The 16928-nt window shown below is 49.6% G+C and overlaps 1 protein-coding gene across 3 annotated transcripts in view; it reads left to right on the top strand.

The window, feature by feature from the left end:
- trrap (transformation/transcription domain-associated protein) overlaps positions 1-16928 on the top strand; it is a 102892-nt gene that overhangs the window by 39946 nt on the left and 46018 nt on the right. For all 3 annotated transcript variants that reach the window (XM_061226072.1, XM_061226082.1, XM_061226062.1), the window contains exons 44-52: positions 3238-3451; positions 4673-4798; positions 5840-5986; positions 8168-8367; positions 10082-10203; positions 10793-11006; positions 13013-13192; positions 14344-14490; positions 15497-15616. In XM_061226072.1, coding sequence (XP_061082056.1) covers positions 3238-3451; positions 4673-4798; positions 5840-5986; positions 8168-8367; positions 10082-10203; positions 10793-11006; positions 13013-13192; positions 14344-14490; positions 15497-15616 — 1470 coding nt within the window. The remainder of the gene's footprint in view (positions 1-3237; positions 3452-4672; positions 4799-5839; positions 5987-8167; positions 8368-10081; positions 10204-10792; positions 11007-13012; positions 13193-14343; positions 14491-15496; positions 15617-16928) is intronic.

Here is a 16928-nt window from a genome sequence, read left to right as displayed (position 1 = left end):
TCTTTTTTTTTTTTGGTTGTCTGGGTCCTCGCTAGCGAGGCATCAGTGCTAAGCACTTTATTTAACTTCTCCGCTGCTTGAATTGATATCCCCCTTTCCTTCTCTTCCTTTTGGAGTGACCAATTCAAATGTCAAACAGAGGCCGTCCTGCTCATAAAGGGCACTCGGCCTCCTACGCAGATGGGCAGCGTCTCAGCGCAGTGGCCCCACAGACACGCCGACACACCGGATTTATCCTCCACAGCAAAACCCTGAAACGCCGCTACCGCCTCTTGTTCCGGCTCTAATTGTTATGCATGAAATTGTGTGTGGTGCCCTAGAGTGCCGTAAGCGTTAGCGGGGCAGGCGTCGAGTCCATCTCGAGTGGTTTGAGAGTGTGAGGGCCCCGTGGCGCTTTGGCTGCCTTTAAAAGGGGGATTAAAAAGGTATTTAACGCCTCTCCGCTGTCCGTCTGACAACATGCATCCTCTTTTTGGAATTGCACTTTTTTTTTAACAGCGAAATAAATAATGCAGGAGCATGTAGCGTCAAAGGGAAATGTTTCCTTGCTCTGAGAATGTTTTATACAGCCAGCGGAATGTTTCGCACAGCGCTCCCTTGACAGACAGTTTTAGCAATCTGGTAATGTAATCACATTCATATACCGGAACTGTTACGCCGAAGCATTCAGCTCACTTTAGCTGCTCTGACAGGCCTCCTGTCTAACCACGATTGCGCATCAATCCTCACATTATTTGGTGTCGTTTTCACGCGAGGAATATTTTATCTGACTGCTGGGCTTGGTGGTGGCTGTACGTGTGCAACTTTCACCCGGAAAGAAAATTGGGGCCCGACCACACGCTCCCATACACACCCGTTTACGCGGCGTTCCTGCACACGGGCGCTCATCCGCCCACGTTTTGGTGCACGGCGGCCCGGTTCCATGTGAAATTCTGCGGAAGAACAATATATGCGGAATATAATTAAAGTGAAATAAGAACCCAGCTGAGCCCAGGCAGGAGCGCAGAGAGGCAGAGGGGTAATTTGCTCTGAAGGCAGTGGCGCGAGTCTTTCCTCTGTCCTGCTGTCGGGAGCGGGCCTGCACTGCTCCCCTATGAGACGGCTCGCTCCGGCTGCCTGTTCCACCGCAATTAACACACGAGGAAAATTTGGCTCCTCATTTGTGTTGAAATAACATAATGGCAATTTAAGGGAGCGCTCTCTCTGAGAGTACCTTTATCTCGTTTCCGCGTCAGCCCCGGACATAAATTACCTGCTGAAATAATGACAGTGTGACTTTACCAGGGGCCGCATCAGCCCAGCAGGTGAAACGCTTCGTGGGTGTATTTCTTTACGAAAGAACTTGTCTAATTAACGTCCACAGTCCGGTTGCCCGGATGTTGTATTGTGTTGGAGCGGCACGTTTTGCTAGCGTAGCGTTCCTTCAGAGTCCGTGTACGCTGAGCCCTTACTGGTGTTTGTGTTTGAGAAGAAGAGCGAGGGAAAACCCACATTACATACAGGAGATGGGTGAACGGCTCTCAGGGTGGCTGGGTCCCATTTTAGACAACAAAACCAAATCAATACGTGTACAAGGAGGGAAATCGATAGCTTAATTTGTCTTAAAGCTGTGGGAGAGAAGTGCAAGGGCTTTTACTCAACCCATCGCCTGTGGTGCAGTAAACTTGCTTAATGCAGAAGGTGAAATGCTGTCGTACCGACGTGGCAGGTTTGGACTGCCTTCAGACGGCTGTTCCGTTGCTTAACCCTTACGCGCCAGGAATTTTAAACAGGCAACCTCTTTAATTTCTGCCATTCAGATTCGCACTGACACTTGAGCACAAATTTTTAATTAAAAAAAAGTGTGTTGTCAAAGCAAATTCATAAACCATTCTCTTAACCAGTGCCCTGTGAAGCTGCTATCACAAAAGAGAATAGTTTTGTGGCATGTAATCAGAAATACAGTTTTTTCCACAGTAATTATCCACGTGCGAGAAAGCGATGCATGGCGGAATACAAAAAGCGCATTTCAAAGGATTGAATAAGCAGCAGGAAATGCATTCACACCATGCTCTTTTTGAATTGGCTAGCTCGGATAATTTACTTGGCGGTAGCTTGCCAATAATGTAAATGTGGCACTGTAGTGAGCCATTTTAATATTTGTGAAGAATTGCGGAGGAGAGAAAGCTGTTCCAAGAGACCGTAAACAGCTAGGCTCTGCACAGCGGTTAGTCTGTGTTCCCCGATGTTTTGACGGTCGTGTGCGCAAGTCACTGAGTGCCTGTCATTGGCTGCTTTCTGTGTACTTTTGTGTCCTAATCTTAACCTAAGACCCATACGGGCACAAGACTTAAAAAAACATTCACTGAATTGAGAGGGAAATATTATGAGAGGGAAATATTATAAACATGTTATCTTGTAAACATATTTGAACTTCTATCATGAACATTGCAATGTTTTGTTTGCCCCTTTTAAGATTGCATTAACGCGAGGGAGAAAGGAATTAATGTGTAATTTGTCCAATCGAGTATCCATTTCATAAATACAATCCAAACAGGTCAGTTTTTTTTTTTTTTTTTTTTTTTGTCTTGTTTTTGTTGTACTTTTCCCCCCTGTTTTTCATATCGGCGTTGTTTTAAGATGGAGCCAGGCGAGGTTATCGCCGCTTGCTGCCGGTTGTCTGGGGCTTCATGTTTTTCTGTCTGGATTGTGTGCGCCAGCCCTCCTCGCCTCACAAACGAGCTGCTTTGTATCCGCTCCCCCGGGAGAACACACAACCTGCTCGACAGTCTTATTAACCCTAATGAACAACACTCCACAATCTGATTGCTTTTCATCATTTCATTGTACTCGCTAGTTAGCAACTTAGGGACTGGCTGCGATAATGGGCTTGAATATCCAATATAAATTGTGTGGCTGAATAGAGGCTTGGGTACTTCATTGTCTTCAAGTCTCTGGGGTGGAGGCAACTTCACTAGCCAATCCCGGTCTTATCTACACAGGTCGTTTTTGTACTTTAGTTTTTACTCCCCGTTCTTTTTGGCAGTATGATTAAATACATCTTCTGTAATAAACATCAAGAACATTCAAGTTTCTGATGCTCATGAATTATTTAATAAACGGCGTATTCATGAAATGTAATGTTAAATGAATATGTTGTTGCATTCACACACAGGGAGAAGCCTGGCTGGGAGAGTCCTCTCAGCCGGATGTGTGGTGAGTCAGCGCTGACATTTTGTCTGTCCCTCATCCTCTTAGGAGCAGCCCAACCAGGCCAACTTCTCCAACATCTGCACGGGGCTGGAGATCCTGAGCTTCCTGCTGACGGTGCTGCAGTCGCCCGCCATCTTGGCTCACTTCAAGCCGCTGCAGCGCGGCATCGCCGCCTGCATGACCTGCAGCAACACCAAAGTGCTGCGGGCCGTCCACACCCTGCTATCCCGCCTCATGAGCATCTTCCCCACCGAGCCCAGTGAGTTTCCCACCGCCTGTCTCCCCCACCACCCACCTCGTTTCCCCCACCAAACCCAGTGAGTCCCCCACCGAGCCCAGTGAGTGTCCCACCGCCTGTTTCCCCCACCACCCACCCCGCCCCGTCTTCCCCACCGAGCCCAGTGAGTGTCCCACTGCCTGTCTCCCCCACCACCCACCTCGTCTCCCCCACCAAACCCAGTGAGTCCCCCACCGAGCCCAGTAAGTCCCTATCACCCCCCCCGTCTCCCCAACCGAGCCCTGTTCATCCTCACCGCTCGCCTCATGACCATCTTCCCCACCGAGCCCAGTGAGTTTCCCACTGCCCGGTTTTCCCCACCACCCGCCCGTCTCCTCCACTGAGCCCAGGGAGTCCTCTCTGCCCGCCCCCTCTCATGCTGAGCCCGGTTCATCCCCACCGCCCACCTCATGAGCATCTTCCCCACTGAGCCCAGCGAGTCCCCCTGCCACTGGCTACTGCCCCCGCCCCGCCTCACACCCGTCTCCCGGGATACTGGTCTCTATTTTTAGCACTGGCAGCCGTTATCCGGGACAGCCTACACCGCTGACGGCTTGACACAATCTGTAATCCATTATCTGCCGCCTTGAGCAAATGGAGGTCAGTGTGGTGAGGAATTGAGGTCAAACCTTGCTCTTCTCCTGGGCTGGGAACCCGTGGTCATTACGACTCGTTCCCTAAACTTCACCCCACCCTGCCGGCCTTGCAGAGGTCCCATCCTTTATTACACACGTCTAATACTGACATGGCTGGTGCTACACTTTGGTCAACTGGGGTTTAAACTCCAACTTGCTTTTGCAGTGTAGGTGTGGTATGCTGTTTGGCTTCCCTTAGGAGAGATAGTGGTGGTTATATAAGCCCGTGTCTGGAGATTGTAGGGTTTGCATTTTTAAAGTGGATGTAGGATCTACATCCTGGCTAAATTCCCAAACCTGACTCTCTGAACCTGCAGCCTAATCATCCCCTGATTTAATTGGCAAAAAAAAATGTTCTCTCCCTCCACCTCATCTGCTATGTGGTGAGCATTCTGGCTCAAAATGGCTGCCGGTGGGTGCAACACTTTAGTGGTGGTTGAGGAGAGTTTACGTCTCATCACTGTAAAGTGCTTTCAGTCGCAGGCTGGTGAGAAAAGCACTATATTAATGTAAGGATTTATTATTATCGAAGCGTGTGACTGGAACCAGTGCTGTTCCTTTCTCCCAGGCTCCTCCACAGTGGCCTCTAAGTACGAGGAGCTGGAGTGTCTCTACGCGGCCGTGGGCAAGGTTATCTACGAGGGCCTCACTAACTACGAGAAAGCCACCAGCGCCAACCCAACACAGCTCTTCGGTAAGGACCCCGAAAACACGATTCATTCAAACATGTTTTTCTTTTGACGCCGCGGTGTTCAAATCATTTTGTATTCATGAAGCAAGATAACCCCTCACTGTTCACATTTTATTTGTCCCTTTATTTGATGAGAACTGAACCTTGAAAATGTGTCTGTAATGGCATAGCTCATTTTTTTAGGAGGTGGATTAAACTGTTTGACAGTGCGTTGTAATGACTGCCGAGAGACCACTGTGCCTGTAACCAAACTGGAATGATCAGAGTCGTCATGGGTGTGGGGGAGGGAGGGGGGGGGTTAGCTATACCGATTTGATGCTTCACCATTAAATTAAACCCTTAAATTTAACCAAGTATTACATTGTTTTGATGCACATCAGTGTGAGATCAGCTGCCACTGACAACAGCAAAAATGTCTTTTTTTTTTTTTCTCCCCACAACTAAATCGTACATATGTGTTTAAAGTTTGCCACCGACAACCTAGTTCAAGGCCGGTGAAAGCTGCGGATCCACAATCGTGTATAAAAAGACGGACATTATTTCTGAATTAGTATTTATTTATTTTGGGACCAAGACTAAACCATTCCAAGCACATTAAATAAGTTATCTTGCCCTGGAGACCCAGACCACCTCCTCTGTCACATGGTACGGGTTTATGTTGGAAACCCAGAGTAAATGTCAGTTTATTCTGAGGTAGAGCTCACGTTGTGCTTCCCCTCTCAGCTCAGTTGTGCAGTCTGGCTGCGTAGAGCAGCACACCACTCATGTGCACGTCTTCCCAGGGGGTGACTTCATGCTTTTTAAAATAAACTACATTCACGCCTCCGGCCATATTGAAAGAGTCTGTGTTCTGTGTCTTTGTTCTCGGTGGACTCACAGTTCTTTTATTTCAGTTTCGCTCAGAAATGGCTTTCATATTTATTAGCGTGCGCGTGCTCGTCCCTGCTTTCCATGCGCAAGGTCAGTGAGTGGCTGTGCCTGGCCTGATTAGGAGACCTGTCTCAGTGGCTGTGCCTGGCCTGATTATGGTGACCTGTCTCACAGGGACGCTGATGATCCTGAAGTCTGCCTGTAGCTACAACTCCAGCTACATCGACCGGCTCATCTCGGTCTTCATGCGCTCGCTGCAGAAGATGGTGAGGGAGCACCTGAGTCCCCAGGCCAACCCAGGAGCCACAGAGACGAGTACAGGTAACCCCCTCTCACCTGCTGGAACCTCAGTCCCTCTCACCCAGTATGACATCCACCCAGTGTGACATTCACCCAGTGTAACGCCAGTCCCCCTCTCTCCCAGAGTAACTCCAGTCCCCCTCTCTCCCAGAGTAACTCAAGTCCCCCTCTCTCCCAGAGTAACTCCTGTCCCCCTCTCTCCCAGAGTAACTCCTGTCCCTCTCTCTCCCAGAGTAACTCCAGTCCCCCTCTCTCCCAGAGTAACTCCAGTCCCCCTCTCTCCCAGAGTAACTCCAGTCCCCCTCTCTCCCAGAGTAACTCCAGTCCCCCTCTCTCCCAGAGTAACTCCAGTCCCCCTCTCTCCCAGAGTAACTCCAGTCCCCCTCTCTCCCAGAGTAACTCCAGTCCCCCTCTCTCCCAGAGTAACTCCAGTCCCCCTCTCTCCCAGAGTAACTCCAGTCCCCCTCTCTCCCAGAGTAACTCCAGTCCCCCTCTCTCCCAGAGTAACTCCAGTCCCCCTCTCTCCCAGAGTAAATCCAGTCCCCCTCTCTCCCAGCCTAACTCCAGTCCCCCTCTCTCCCAGCCTAACTCCAGTCCCCCTCTCTCCCAGCCTAACTCCAGTCCCCCTCTCTCCCAGAGTAACTCCAGTCCCCCTCTCTCCCAGAGTAAATCCAGTCCCCCTCTCTCCCAGCCTAAATCCAGTCCCCCTCTCTCCAAACCTAACTCCAGTCCCCCTCTCTCCCAACCTAACTCCAGTCCCCCTCTCTCCCAGAGTAACTCCAGTCCCCCTCTCTCCCAGAGTAACTCCAGTCCCCCTCTCTCCCAGCGTAACGCCAGTCCCCCTCTCTCCCAGCGTAACGCCAGTCCCCCTCTCTCCCAGCGTAACGCCAGTCCCTCTCTCTCCCAGCCTAACTCCAGTCCCCCTCTCTCCCAGCGTAACGCCAGTCCCTCTCTCTCCCAGCCTAACTCCAGTCCCTCTCTCTCCCAGCGTAACGCCAGTCCCTCTCTCTCCCAGCGTAACGCCAGTCCCTCTCTCTCCCAGCGTAACGCCAGTCCCCCTCCCTCCCAGCGTAACTCCAGTCCCTCTCACCCACTCAGTGTAACTCCAGTCCCACACGAGTGTAAACCTAAAGGGGCTGCTTCCCACTCTGCTGGCTCTCTTGACTGCCAGTGCGAGCGCGCCGCTGATTGTGCACAATGCGGCTCAGTGTGACTTTACGGAGAGGGGTGACATTTCAGCGCGATGACCTTAGCGCCGTTTCCTTGTCTGCATGAGATTGTGGCCCCTGCGGATGTGTTCTCAGCCCCTCCGCAGAGCTCGGATATCTGCTATCGCATTGTTGTCTGGCCCGCACAAAAGCCAGCTCGCTGCCTCCCACTATAGCCATTGGGCTGAGAGAGATGTGCTGGGGAGATACGCAGTTTCACAGGGAGTGTTTCCCTCGCTTGATTTCATACCTTTATTGTCCAATGTCTCTTAGCTGAAGGAGAAAGCTTTTCACCTTGAACTAGAAACAAAACTGCGGCGGTGAACGTGTGCTGAGATTTTGGCTTGCGGTGGCAACGTTTGACCACTGGGTGCTGCAGCAAGACTGAGGAACACTTACCACAGGGCAGCCTGGCATCTCTAGGCTGGGTGTAATTAAGCAGCAGTTATTGAATCGGAGAAAGAAAGCACTGGCTGTTCTTGCAAATGCATTAAAGCCAAACCACACTCTTTGTCCTGACTCTCAATGATTCTGAGATGTTATCAGTTAACCAAACTGCTCCCAGTGACTCATTTAGTATCTGGGAGAGTGGGTCCCACACTCGCTTTCACATTGAATTAATGACTGACTGACTGTCCAACCGCCTCTTCTGCAAGAGGAGAGGCCTCCAAGGTGAGCCTGAGAGGGCTCAACATTCACCATCGAAGGGCGCGCAATGTTTGAGCAGCGTTATGAAATATTTCACTGAACACATCTAGTGGCAGTCATAGCCTTAAAACCTGCTTTTGTCAAATCGGCCATGAAATGCTAGATCAGTGGTCTCTGGAAGTTTGCTCAGATTTCCTTTGAAATTGCGCAGTCCTCGAAGGCAGGATTATCTGCCAAACCTAAGATCCTTCCCGCAGTTGTCTGAAGTTTCCCTGTGTATCTGTACTTTTTGGGAGAGAGGAGTCTGCAGTGTAGCTGAAATGGTCTTGTTTTTGCCTGTTTTCAGTGACCAGCGAGCTGGTGATGTTGAGCCTGGACCTGGTGAAGACCCGCCTGTCCGTCATGAACATGGAGATGAGGAAGAGCTTCATTCAGAGCATCCTCACCTCGCTCATCGAGAAGTCGCCCGACCCCAAGATCCTGCGGGCTGTGGTGAAGATCGTCGAGGAGTGGGTGAAGAACAACTCCCCCATGGCTGCCAACCAGGTGAACCCATCTTCTCCCGAGCGCTTCGTCCCACTACAGCAAGCGTTCACTGTTAAGGCTGCGCTCCTGTAGCTTACATTAACAATGAACTGCTTTAGGTCCTCCTGTGTAGGTATTAGAACAAGCCCAGGTACAGTTCCCTTCAAACATTTTACACCCAAATTCAACTCCTTGGGTACTGGTTTCTTCAGACCACTCTGAAGATATTCAGGCACATGATCATGCCATGATGAGTAATGATGACATTACTAGTAACATTTCACAGGTAATGACCATCAGTTAATGCAGGCTGTAGGCTGCTTCAGAGGTCGTATTTGTTTACCCCATTTTTCCGCATGCTTTGGAGAGGAAAAACTGAAAAAAGGTCAGTCCAACAATGCTGGCATAAAGCAATCATGTTGTTGCCAAAGTTAAGTTTTTGTTTTGACAGAATTTATTTTCTGGCCTTCAGGCTATTTTCCTCCGTCTTGTATAGATAGTTATGCAGAGGGCTCATCTTTTAGACAAACATTTAAGCTCACATGGGGTAAAATTACACACTCCGCTCCCAGTGCCCGGACAAACCCACACAGTGTGGTTTAACTCCTCCGTTCCAGCATATCCACCACAGCCTCAGTGTAAGAATGGCCCTGCTCATATCTGTACATGACCAAGTTTTATGATTAGAAATGCATGCTCTGTACTGTATGTCAGGGAAGAAAGCCCAATAGCCTTGCTCTGAGGGGCTGCAAGGGTAGCCAGGATCAGGCTGTTTGAGGACAGCAGCTGAGAAATCATCAGGCACAGTCAGGAGTGCAATTCCAAGGGAACTTTAATGCAAGCTTGGGAGAGGAGAGTTTCAAAGTTAGGCTCAGGATGCTAATCGTCTGGCGGTTATACGCGAGACTAGACTTCATAGCATTTGTGTTCTAATACTTTTTCAATCGTACTGAACAGTGTTTGGTCAGGAAGGCCATACATCTAAACGACGGTTAGTTGGGATAGCATTGCATCTCGTGTTTCAAAGAGGGAAACATTAATTTGAAACGAATAGCAAGTTACAAGTTATTCGCAGGATATTTTGATCAGGCATTCTAGTCACTTTAGCTCCTAGTACCCACATCTTCTATTCATGAGTGGGAGAACTACCGGGGAAAATCACCACCATAGAGCAGCATGTAATATCACATGCAGAAAGAATGGTGGGAAAGAAAGGACAAAAATGAACAGAGAGGGAGTCATTACCTGTCCTTCAGTCTGTGTGCAGCTGCTCGTCCTGTTTCCTCGAAAGAGAGAACAAAGACGCGTTAAACTGCCCTGTGTTGCATCACTGCGAGTAGAGTTCAAAATCAATGGACAAACATCATGAGAAGAAAGGCTCTTTGTTTGTGATGCTAATCGCCCTGTGATGTCTGTAAGCACCACCATGTCCTCTAAGCCAGGGTCCACCTGCAGTAGGTGCAGTGTATGCGGGTTGGTTTGTAGCTCTGCAGGGTAAGGTCTGGGTTTTAGGCTTAAAAACTAGGCAGCCGACTACTTGAGCACAGTGGAAGGGAAAGTGCACCCAGGTGTTTCTGTTCTCAAACCCTCAGGGACCTCGCGCGGCTTTGAAGCGGGGAGGCAGGGAGAGGAGACGTCTGAGGCTCTGCGGAGCTGCTCAGGCCCTCGATACATTAAAGATAAATGGACTGAATCAATCAGCTTGCGCGCGCTGTCTCTCCCTCTCTCTGCACAGATGCCCAATCTCAGGGAGAAGTCCATTCTGCTGGTGAAAATGATGACCTACATTGAGAAACGCTTTCCCGATGACCTTGAATTAAACGCCCAGTTCTTAGACCTCGTTAACTACGTCTACAGGTAATTATGGCAATTAATCACCAGGGCCGGGCGCCGGGCAGGTGTGCTATCTGTCACCGCGGCGATGTGAGAGCGCCTGGTTTCGGCCCGGGGAGGTCCGAGGCGCGGCGGAGGCGTGCGGGCCGGGGGTGGGGTTGTGCGAGCCGGCTGTCTTCAACCCCCCCCCCCCCCCCGCTGGCGTGTCTCCCGCTGGCTTTCATCCCGCCGGCCGCCCTGCAGTCCCCTTTCCTCACCCGCCTCGTCCCCCCGGCCGCCCCACACCGCCCCCTCACACAGCAGGGTCCTGACCCCACGCCTCCCGTGTTGGTTTAGCACAATGGCGGAGTCAGAGTCCTCAGTGCTCGGGGGTAATGAGGGCCTACGAGGCTCCAGGAGAATAATGCAGACGTAATTACATTAGGTGGCTGGGGGATCCATCCAATTATTGTTCTATAAGCTCCCGTCGGCCGATTTCATTTACTGTTAATTGTTGTTATTTTGTATTCACGCCCCCCCGTTGGTGTTGGCATGCCACTCAGAACGCTTCGTCCAATCACTGATGCTCCTCGCCTCTCTGCCTCTGCCCCCCCCCCCCTCCCCCCCCCGCCAGGGATGAGAGCCTCTCAGGAAGTGACATCACCTCCAAGCTGGAGCCGGCCTTCCTGTCTGGGCTGCGGTGCGCCCAGGCCGTCATCAGGGCCAAGTTCTTTGAAGTGTTCGACAGCTCCATGAAGCGCCGCGTGTTCGAGAGGCTGCTGTACATCTGCTGCTCCCAGAACTGGGAGGCCATGGGCAGCCACTTCTGGATCAAACAGTGCATCGAGGTACTTACCAAAGAGCTGCTGTGTAGCACACAGCGGTCGGTAGCTGTCTGTTCTCCGCCTGAACATCTTCTCTCTAAAGATCGATTTTTGGTAGTAAATCCGTGTAACACAGCCGTTATGTTTTGTACAGTTTTTGGAATTACCCCCCCCAAAAAAAACAAAAAAAAAACACTGTAGTTACTTGTATTGACATTGAAATTAGCTATTTGCAGAATTCATTTCTTCACGCACCATTATTCGTGCATTGAGCCCAGAAACGAACTTGCAGCTTGCAGTACAAGCCTGCTGTGACACTTCGTACAAGCCGCGTGACGTATAAGCGCTATTCTCCGTATCACTGCGTCACGCTTGGTCGCACCGTGTTTGAGCCGTTTTGCACGATTCGTAGATTAATTTAACACCACAGCCTTTCACTCCGTGAAGCTGCCTGCTGACGAGTGTCTTCACATTAAGTCTTCAGGCCGTAATTTGAACGTAGCCTGACCAGGCAGTAGACTCTGTTCCAGGGCCACAGGCCCCTCTGGACCTCGGGCCCCTCTGTCCGCGCGGCGTGATTCACGGCCCTTCCTGTGGTCCCCTCACCGCACTGTGGCCTCCTGCTGTTTGGGGGGTGGGGGGCAGTTTACACTAAACAAGAAGGAATCCATCTCAACCACAATCAATGGAGCCGCTCGGCAGTTAATTATTAATGTCTGCGCGCGGACGGCGTCAGCCTGGCCGCTGGAGTCACGGCGCGCTGCAATCTTATCATTAAAGCAGCTGTTATTGTTTCAGTCAGACTCCCATCAGCTCCATTCATCTTGGCGTGATAACGGGGCGGAGGGGGCATCCTCTCCATCCGACGCGCGCCTCCGCTCGTCATTAAAGACTCGGGCGCAGTCAAAAACCAATCATTTTTCATTTCCCACCGTAATTGGTCTGCAGATGAAAAGATGCAGTAATGTGTTTATTATTTTGTTTTGCCAACGCTAAGTATTTTTAAAAAAGATTAATTTCCGAATGCCTTCAGCGTGCGAAGCGGGCGGGAGCGGTGGACCCACATGTTTATGCAGCGCTTGTATCCCAGTGCAACGCGTCGGGATGCTGGCGGAATAGAGAGTGCGGTGGCGATGATTGCTAGGCTTTTGGCAAAGGGCTTTTTTGACCTCTGTTGATGCCTACAGTATGAATACAACATGGGAGGATGATGCTCTTTTTAACCCCTGCCTTGCCCTCACATTAAAAATGACCCTTTTCAGATTAGAACAGCAGTGAAAACCCCGAATTCTTTCAGTGTGACATTTGATGACCTTTCCTGCAGTGACCCTGCCATTTGAAAAAGTTTAACATTTTAACTTTTTTTTTGTTTTCTTCAAGTTTTAAAAAGTTTTTATGAAAGTGTTACATCATCAGGGTACAAAGACGTCTTGTGTCTTATGAATCTTTTTTTAACCCTGCAGATATGAAATCAGAAGTCATAAAGTTAAATAGCACCACACATAAATCTATTATGATGTACATTTTGCGGTAAAAGCAAGTGCTGTAGACTGAAGAAGTCTCTCTGGACTGTGAAGTGGGAGAACAGTTTTTCACCGATTTATTGACAGGCTGTTTCTGCTTGAAAAATATTGATTTAAGGTTTAAAATTCAATGAAGAGGATTTACCAGAGGGGCTCTGGTGTGGGAGGGAGGGTGGACGTGGGGTGCTTGCATGATATGTGGAATACACAAGGGTTAAAACATATTGAAAAGTTGCTTTTCGTGCCTTTTTGTTGAGGTGAAGCTAAAACTCGATGGCATCGTTCCAGCCATTGCTATGAGATGCTCTTGAGATTAAAATGGCCGTGTTTTGTCAGTTGGGCTGGGGGTCTGTTTCTCCCCGGGCTGTACCCCAGCCCAGCGATGCCCGAGTCCGCGTTCCTCGTGCTGTAGCCCTGCCATTATTCAGCCGAGCGGAACGGGGCGTGTTCCGGCACCGGGCCCCGCCTCCCGTCCCGGGTCTGATTGGACGTCCCTGTCCTCCACAGCTGCTGCTGGCGGTGTGCGAGAAGAACAGCGTCATCGGCACCAGCTGCCAGGGCGCCATGCTGCCATCCATCACCAACGTCATCAACCTCGCCGACAGCCACGACCGCGCCGCCTTCGCCATGGCAACGCACATCAAACAGGAGCCTCGGGAGAGGGAGAACAGCGAGACCAAGGAGGAGGTGAGCCCCAAACCCCCCCCCCCCCCCCGCGCCTCCAGCAAGCGCCACCCCGCTGCTAACACAGCCACATCTTTCAGCCCGACCCCTCTGCTACCCCTACCCCTGCCAAGTCGCTGTAGGGCTGACCAACAGAGCAGCAGCTGTCAGTGAGAGCCCTGGAGGGGCCCAGACCGCTTGCCAAGTGCATGCCAGTCTGCATCTTGGAGGAGAGCTTGACCCGTGCATATTTAACCCCGTATGTCTGAGCCCGGGCCCGTTACAAACACTATACACCACAGGTTACAAGGTCCCTGACCGCCTGTCTTCAGATACGGGGCATTAGTGGTTTTATGCACGCACGTGTAATCCATTTTAAGACCCGGGACACGTGAGACAGGGAAAGAAAAAAAAGCGGAAGGAGCCGCTTCCTGCCTGCCTCTTCAGGCCCAGGCCCAGGTGGCGTACGAGGGCTTTTGGAGTTGCTCTTAAACGTGTAGCGGCGCTGCAAGCTTGTGCTGTTTGATTCAAGCTTCATCTTGAAGATGATCACAGCGGAGGGATCAATCAGGCAACGTAGTGACTGTGCTCATGGAGCAAACCTGTGAACTCCTTCACCAGTACTGCCTTCCTGCACTCAGCTGGAAACCAGCGGAGTGGTGAAGTGACTGTTCTGCCTGCTTCTTCTTTATCTTTTCTGCCAGGTTGAATGAGAACCACTTCCAATTTCCTGGGCAGAAAAAAAAATATCTGTGCTTCATGCAGCGAGAAGACATTTCTCCTAGAAATGAATTTCTTTTTCCTGTACTGATAGGTGGTTTTGTTCAGTTGTTCCTTGTTAATACTTAGTCTCCTCTGATTGGCTGGGCTTGTTGTTGGGTGGCTGTGGCTCTGTGAAATTACTTTTATTGGGAACATAAACAAGGGCAGCTAGCTTTTTGGTTTATAGTTCATAGCTTTTTCACTTTGTTACTGCAGAACCCCTCATGGTTTGAATGGGATCCTTGTCATCGTTTCAATTTTTATGTTGCATTGTTACAAGCTCACGTTATTGTTGTTACAAGTTCAGGTTTTGCGGATAGCATTTACTAATACGTTTATTGGAACAATATACAGATAGTGGTCCATTTCCCCTCACCCCTTTAGACTTGAGCATTGTAATACCCTTCCTTCAGGACGTGGAGATTGACATTGAGCTGGCTCCAGGAGACCAGACCAGCATCTCCAAGACCAAGGATCAGGCCGAGAGGGACGCCGGAAACCAGCTGCACATGCTGACCAACCGCCACGACAAGTTCCTGGACTCCCTGCGAGAGGTCAAGGTGAGCTGTGACTTTGAGATTCGCCGTCCGCACGCTCCCTCCCTCCCTCCCTCTCTCCCTCTATGCTGGCTGATTCTGCAAGACTTTCAATCGCGGGCTTTTGATCTGATTAGCGCCTAACCATTTACTCTTTGCACACAGGTCACCCGTGCATTGATTTTTGTTTAATCTGGGACACGGGAGTGCGCTGCATGCAATGCTCGCACTGACTACAGATAAATGTTTCACCAGTTTCAGTTCACAAACCTGACCTGTCAGTAAGCCCAGAGGAATCCGTGCCATAACCTGTTTTATGAATATTCATTCGCTCCTTCAAACGCAAAGTATCCTCCTCAGTTAAGTTAATTTTCCTCTTTTGAGAATGTAATTAAAAGTCCTGAGTGTTGCTCTCTCCAATCTGTATTCATGTGGAAAGTGGTCTGGGGCAGATAGACATTGAAATTGCGCCCTTGCATTTTAAATCAGCAAGGAGGCGGTCGCTTCTCACACTCTTCATAGTCTGAGGAAGTATTTAGTGTGCATTATTATTTGGATGTGAATTAAGTGTTTGAGCCATCAAGCAATCCAGCGATTGTTTCAAAGAAAATAAAGGCTCTTGGTGTATTATTATTTACGACCCAGAGGTCGTATTTGGGCATCTGCTCTATGGTGATAACTGCAAGTTCATTTTCTTTATATTTATTTGTTTTATAATTTTAGGTGGTGGCCCTTAAGCTGTGAGCTCATTCCACACGTTTCTGTTCAATCTGCATGGTAAAATAACTTATTACCTGTGTGGACATCTATCCCTGAAATAGTTGGGCATTCCGGGACAAATGGGGCTTTAAATTTCGGATAAATAAGGACTTTGAATGTGGTGATAATTGATCTAGAATGCACTCGTAATCTTGATGAAATGAGGTACTGGCAGGGCTGAGCAGTCATTTGTGTGTGTGTGCTTTTGTGTGTGGTGTGTGTTTGTGGTGTGTGTGTGCGCGCTTGTGTTTGTGTGTGCGCTTGTTGACAGACGGGAGCCCTCCTGAATGCCCTGGTCCAGCTGTGCCACATCTCCACCCCCCTGGCAGAGAAGACCTGGATTCAGCTCTTCCCGCGGCTGTGGAAGATCCTGTCTGACCGACAGCAGCATGTGAGCTCTAATGCCGGCACCCAGCACTACAGCAGTCCTTACAATCCCAACTCTCCTCACTGCAGTAGTCCTTACAATCCCAACTCTCCTCACTGCAGTAGTCCTCACAATCCCAAGCTCTCCTCACTACAGCAGTCCTTACAATCCCAAGCTCTCCTCACTAGAGTAGTCCTTACAATCCCAAGCTCTCCTCACTAGAGTAGTCTTTACAATCCCAGCTCTCCTCACTACAGTAGTCCTTACAATCCCAGCTCTCCTCACTACAGTAGTCCTTACAATCCCAGCTCTCCTCACTACAGTAGTCCTTACAATCCCAGCTCTCCTCCCTACAGTAGTCCTTACAATCCCAAGCTCTCCTCACTACAGTAGTCCTTACAATCCCAGCCCTCCTCCCTACAGTAGTCCTTACAATCCCAGCTCTCCTCCCTACAGTAGTCCTTACAATCCCAAGCTCTCCTCACTACAGTAGTCCTTACAATCCCAGCCCTCCTCACTACAGTAGTCCTTACAATCCCAGCTCTCCTCACTACAGTAGTCCTTACAATCCCAGCCCTCCTCCCTACAGTAGTCCTTACAATCCCAGCCCTCCTCCCTACAGTAGTCCTGACAATCCCAGCTCTCCTCACTTTTCTATCGTCCTTACACTCACTTTGTGTCTCAAATCGCACATTTCACATCCCTATGCAAATTGTGGAATGCAGTATTTTAACGAGCCATATGTTGGCATTATGTAAGTAATTGGGAGTTTATGTGATTGAACCTGATTACAGAAAAGTTTCCTGGAGCCACAAACAGACAGCAGTTTAGAAAACAAAAGCTATAAACAACTGTTTTTCAAAAATTTGGCCTGATTTTTTTCAGGCCTGTGAAAGAGCGCCCCCCCCGTCCCACTCTGCATTGAAAATGGGCTAACTCTGCAGGGGAAATGATACAAAAGGAAAAATGACCCCTTAATGATTTCTTTCCCCATTGAAATGGAAGGAAAATGGCCCACCCAAAAAGTAGGGCACACATTTATGCTAATGTAATTCTTTTCACCTCAGAGGCCAGTGCTGTACTTTAGGAAATAATTCAGTGTATGATAATGGCCCAAGGAAAACATTGAGTGAGGCTGCCTTTTGGATTTTCATGTCACAGTAATGAACAGCGTGTGTCAGTTGTCTGAACCTGTATTGAAACAAAGGCGCTAGTGAAAATGTAAGGGGGGTGGGTGTAGGGGGGACGTCCGTGAAACCAATTCTCCATTTCCTGGCTTTGTTTGTTTTGTTTGATTTGTGAGCCTGTCTCAAAGAGCTGTTTAAGGGTATCCCTG

Source organism: Conger conger, chromosome 2 (assembly GCF_963514075.1).
Source record: "Conger conger chromosome 2, fConCon1.1, whole genome shotgun sequence".
Taxonomy (NCBI): Eukaryota; Metazoa; Chordata; class Actinopteri; order Anguilliformes; family Congridae; genus Conger; species Conger conger.
This window is presented reverse-complemented; position numbering and strand designations above follow the sequence as displayed.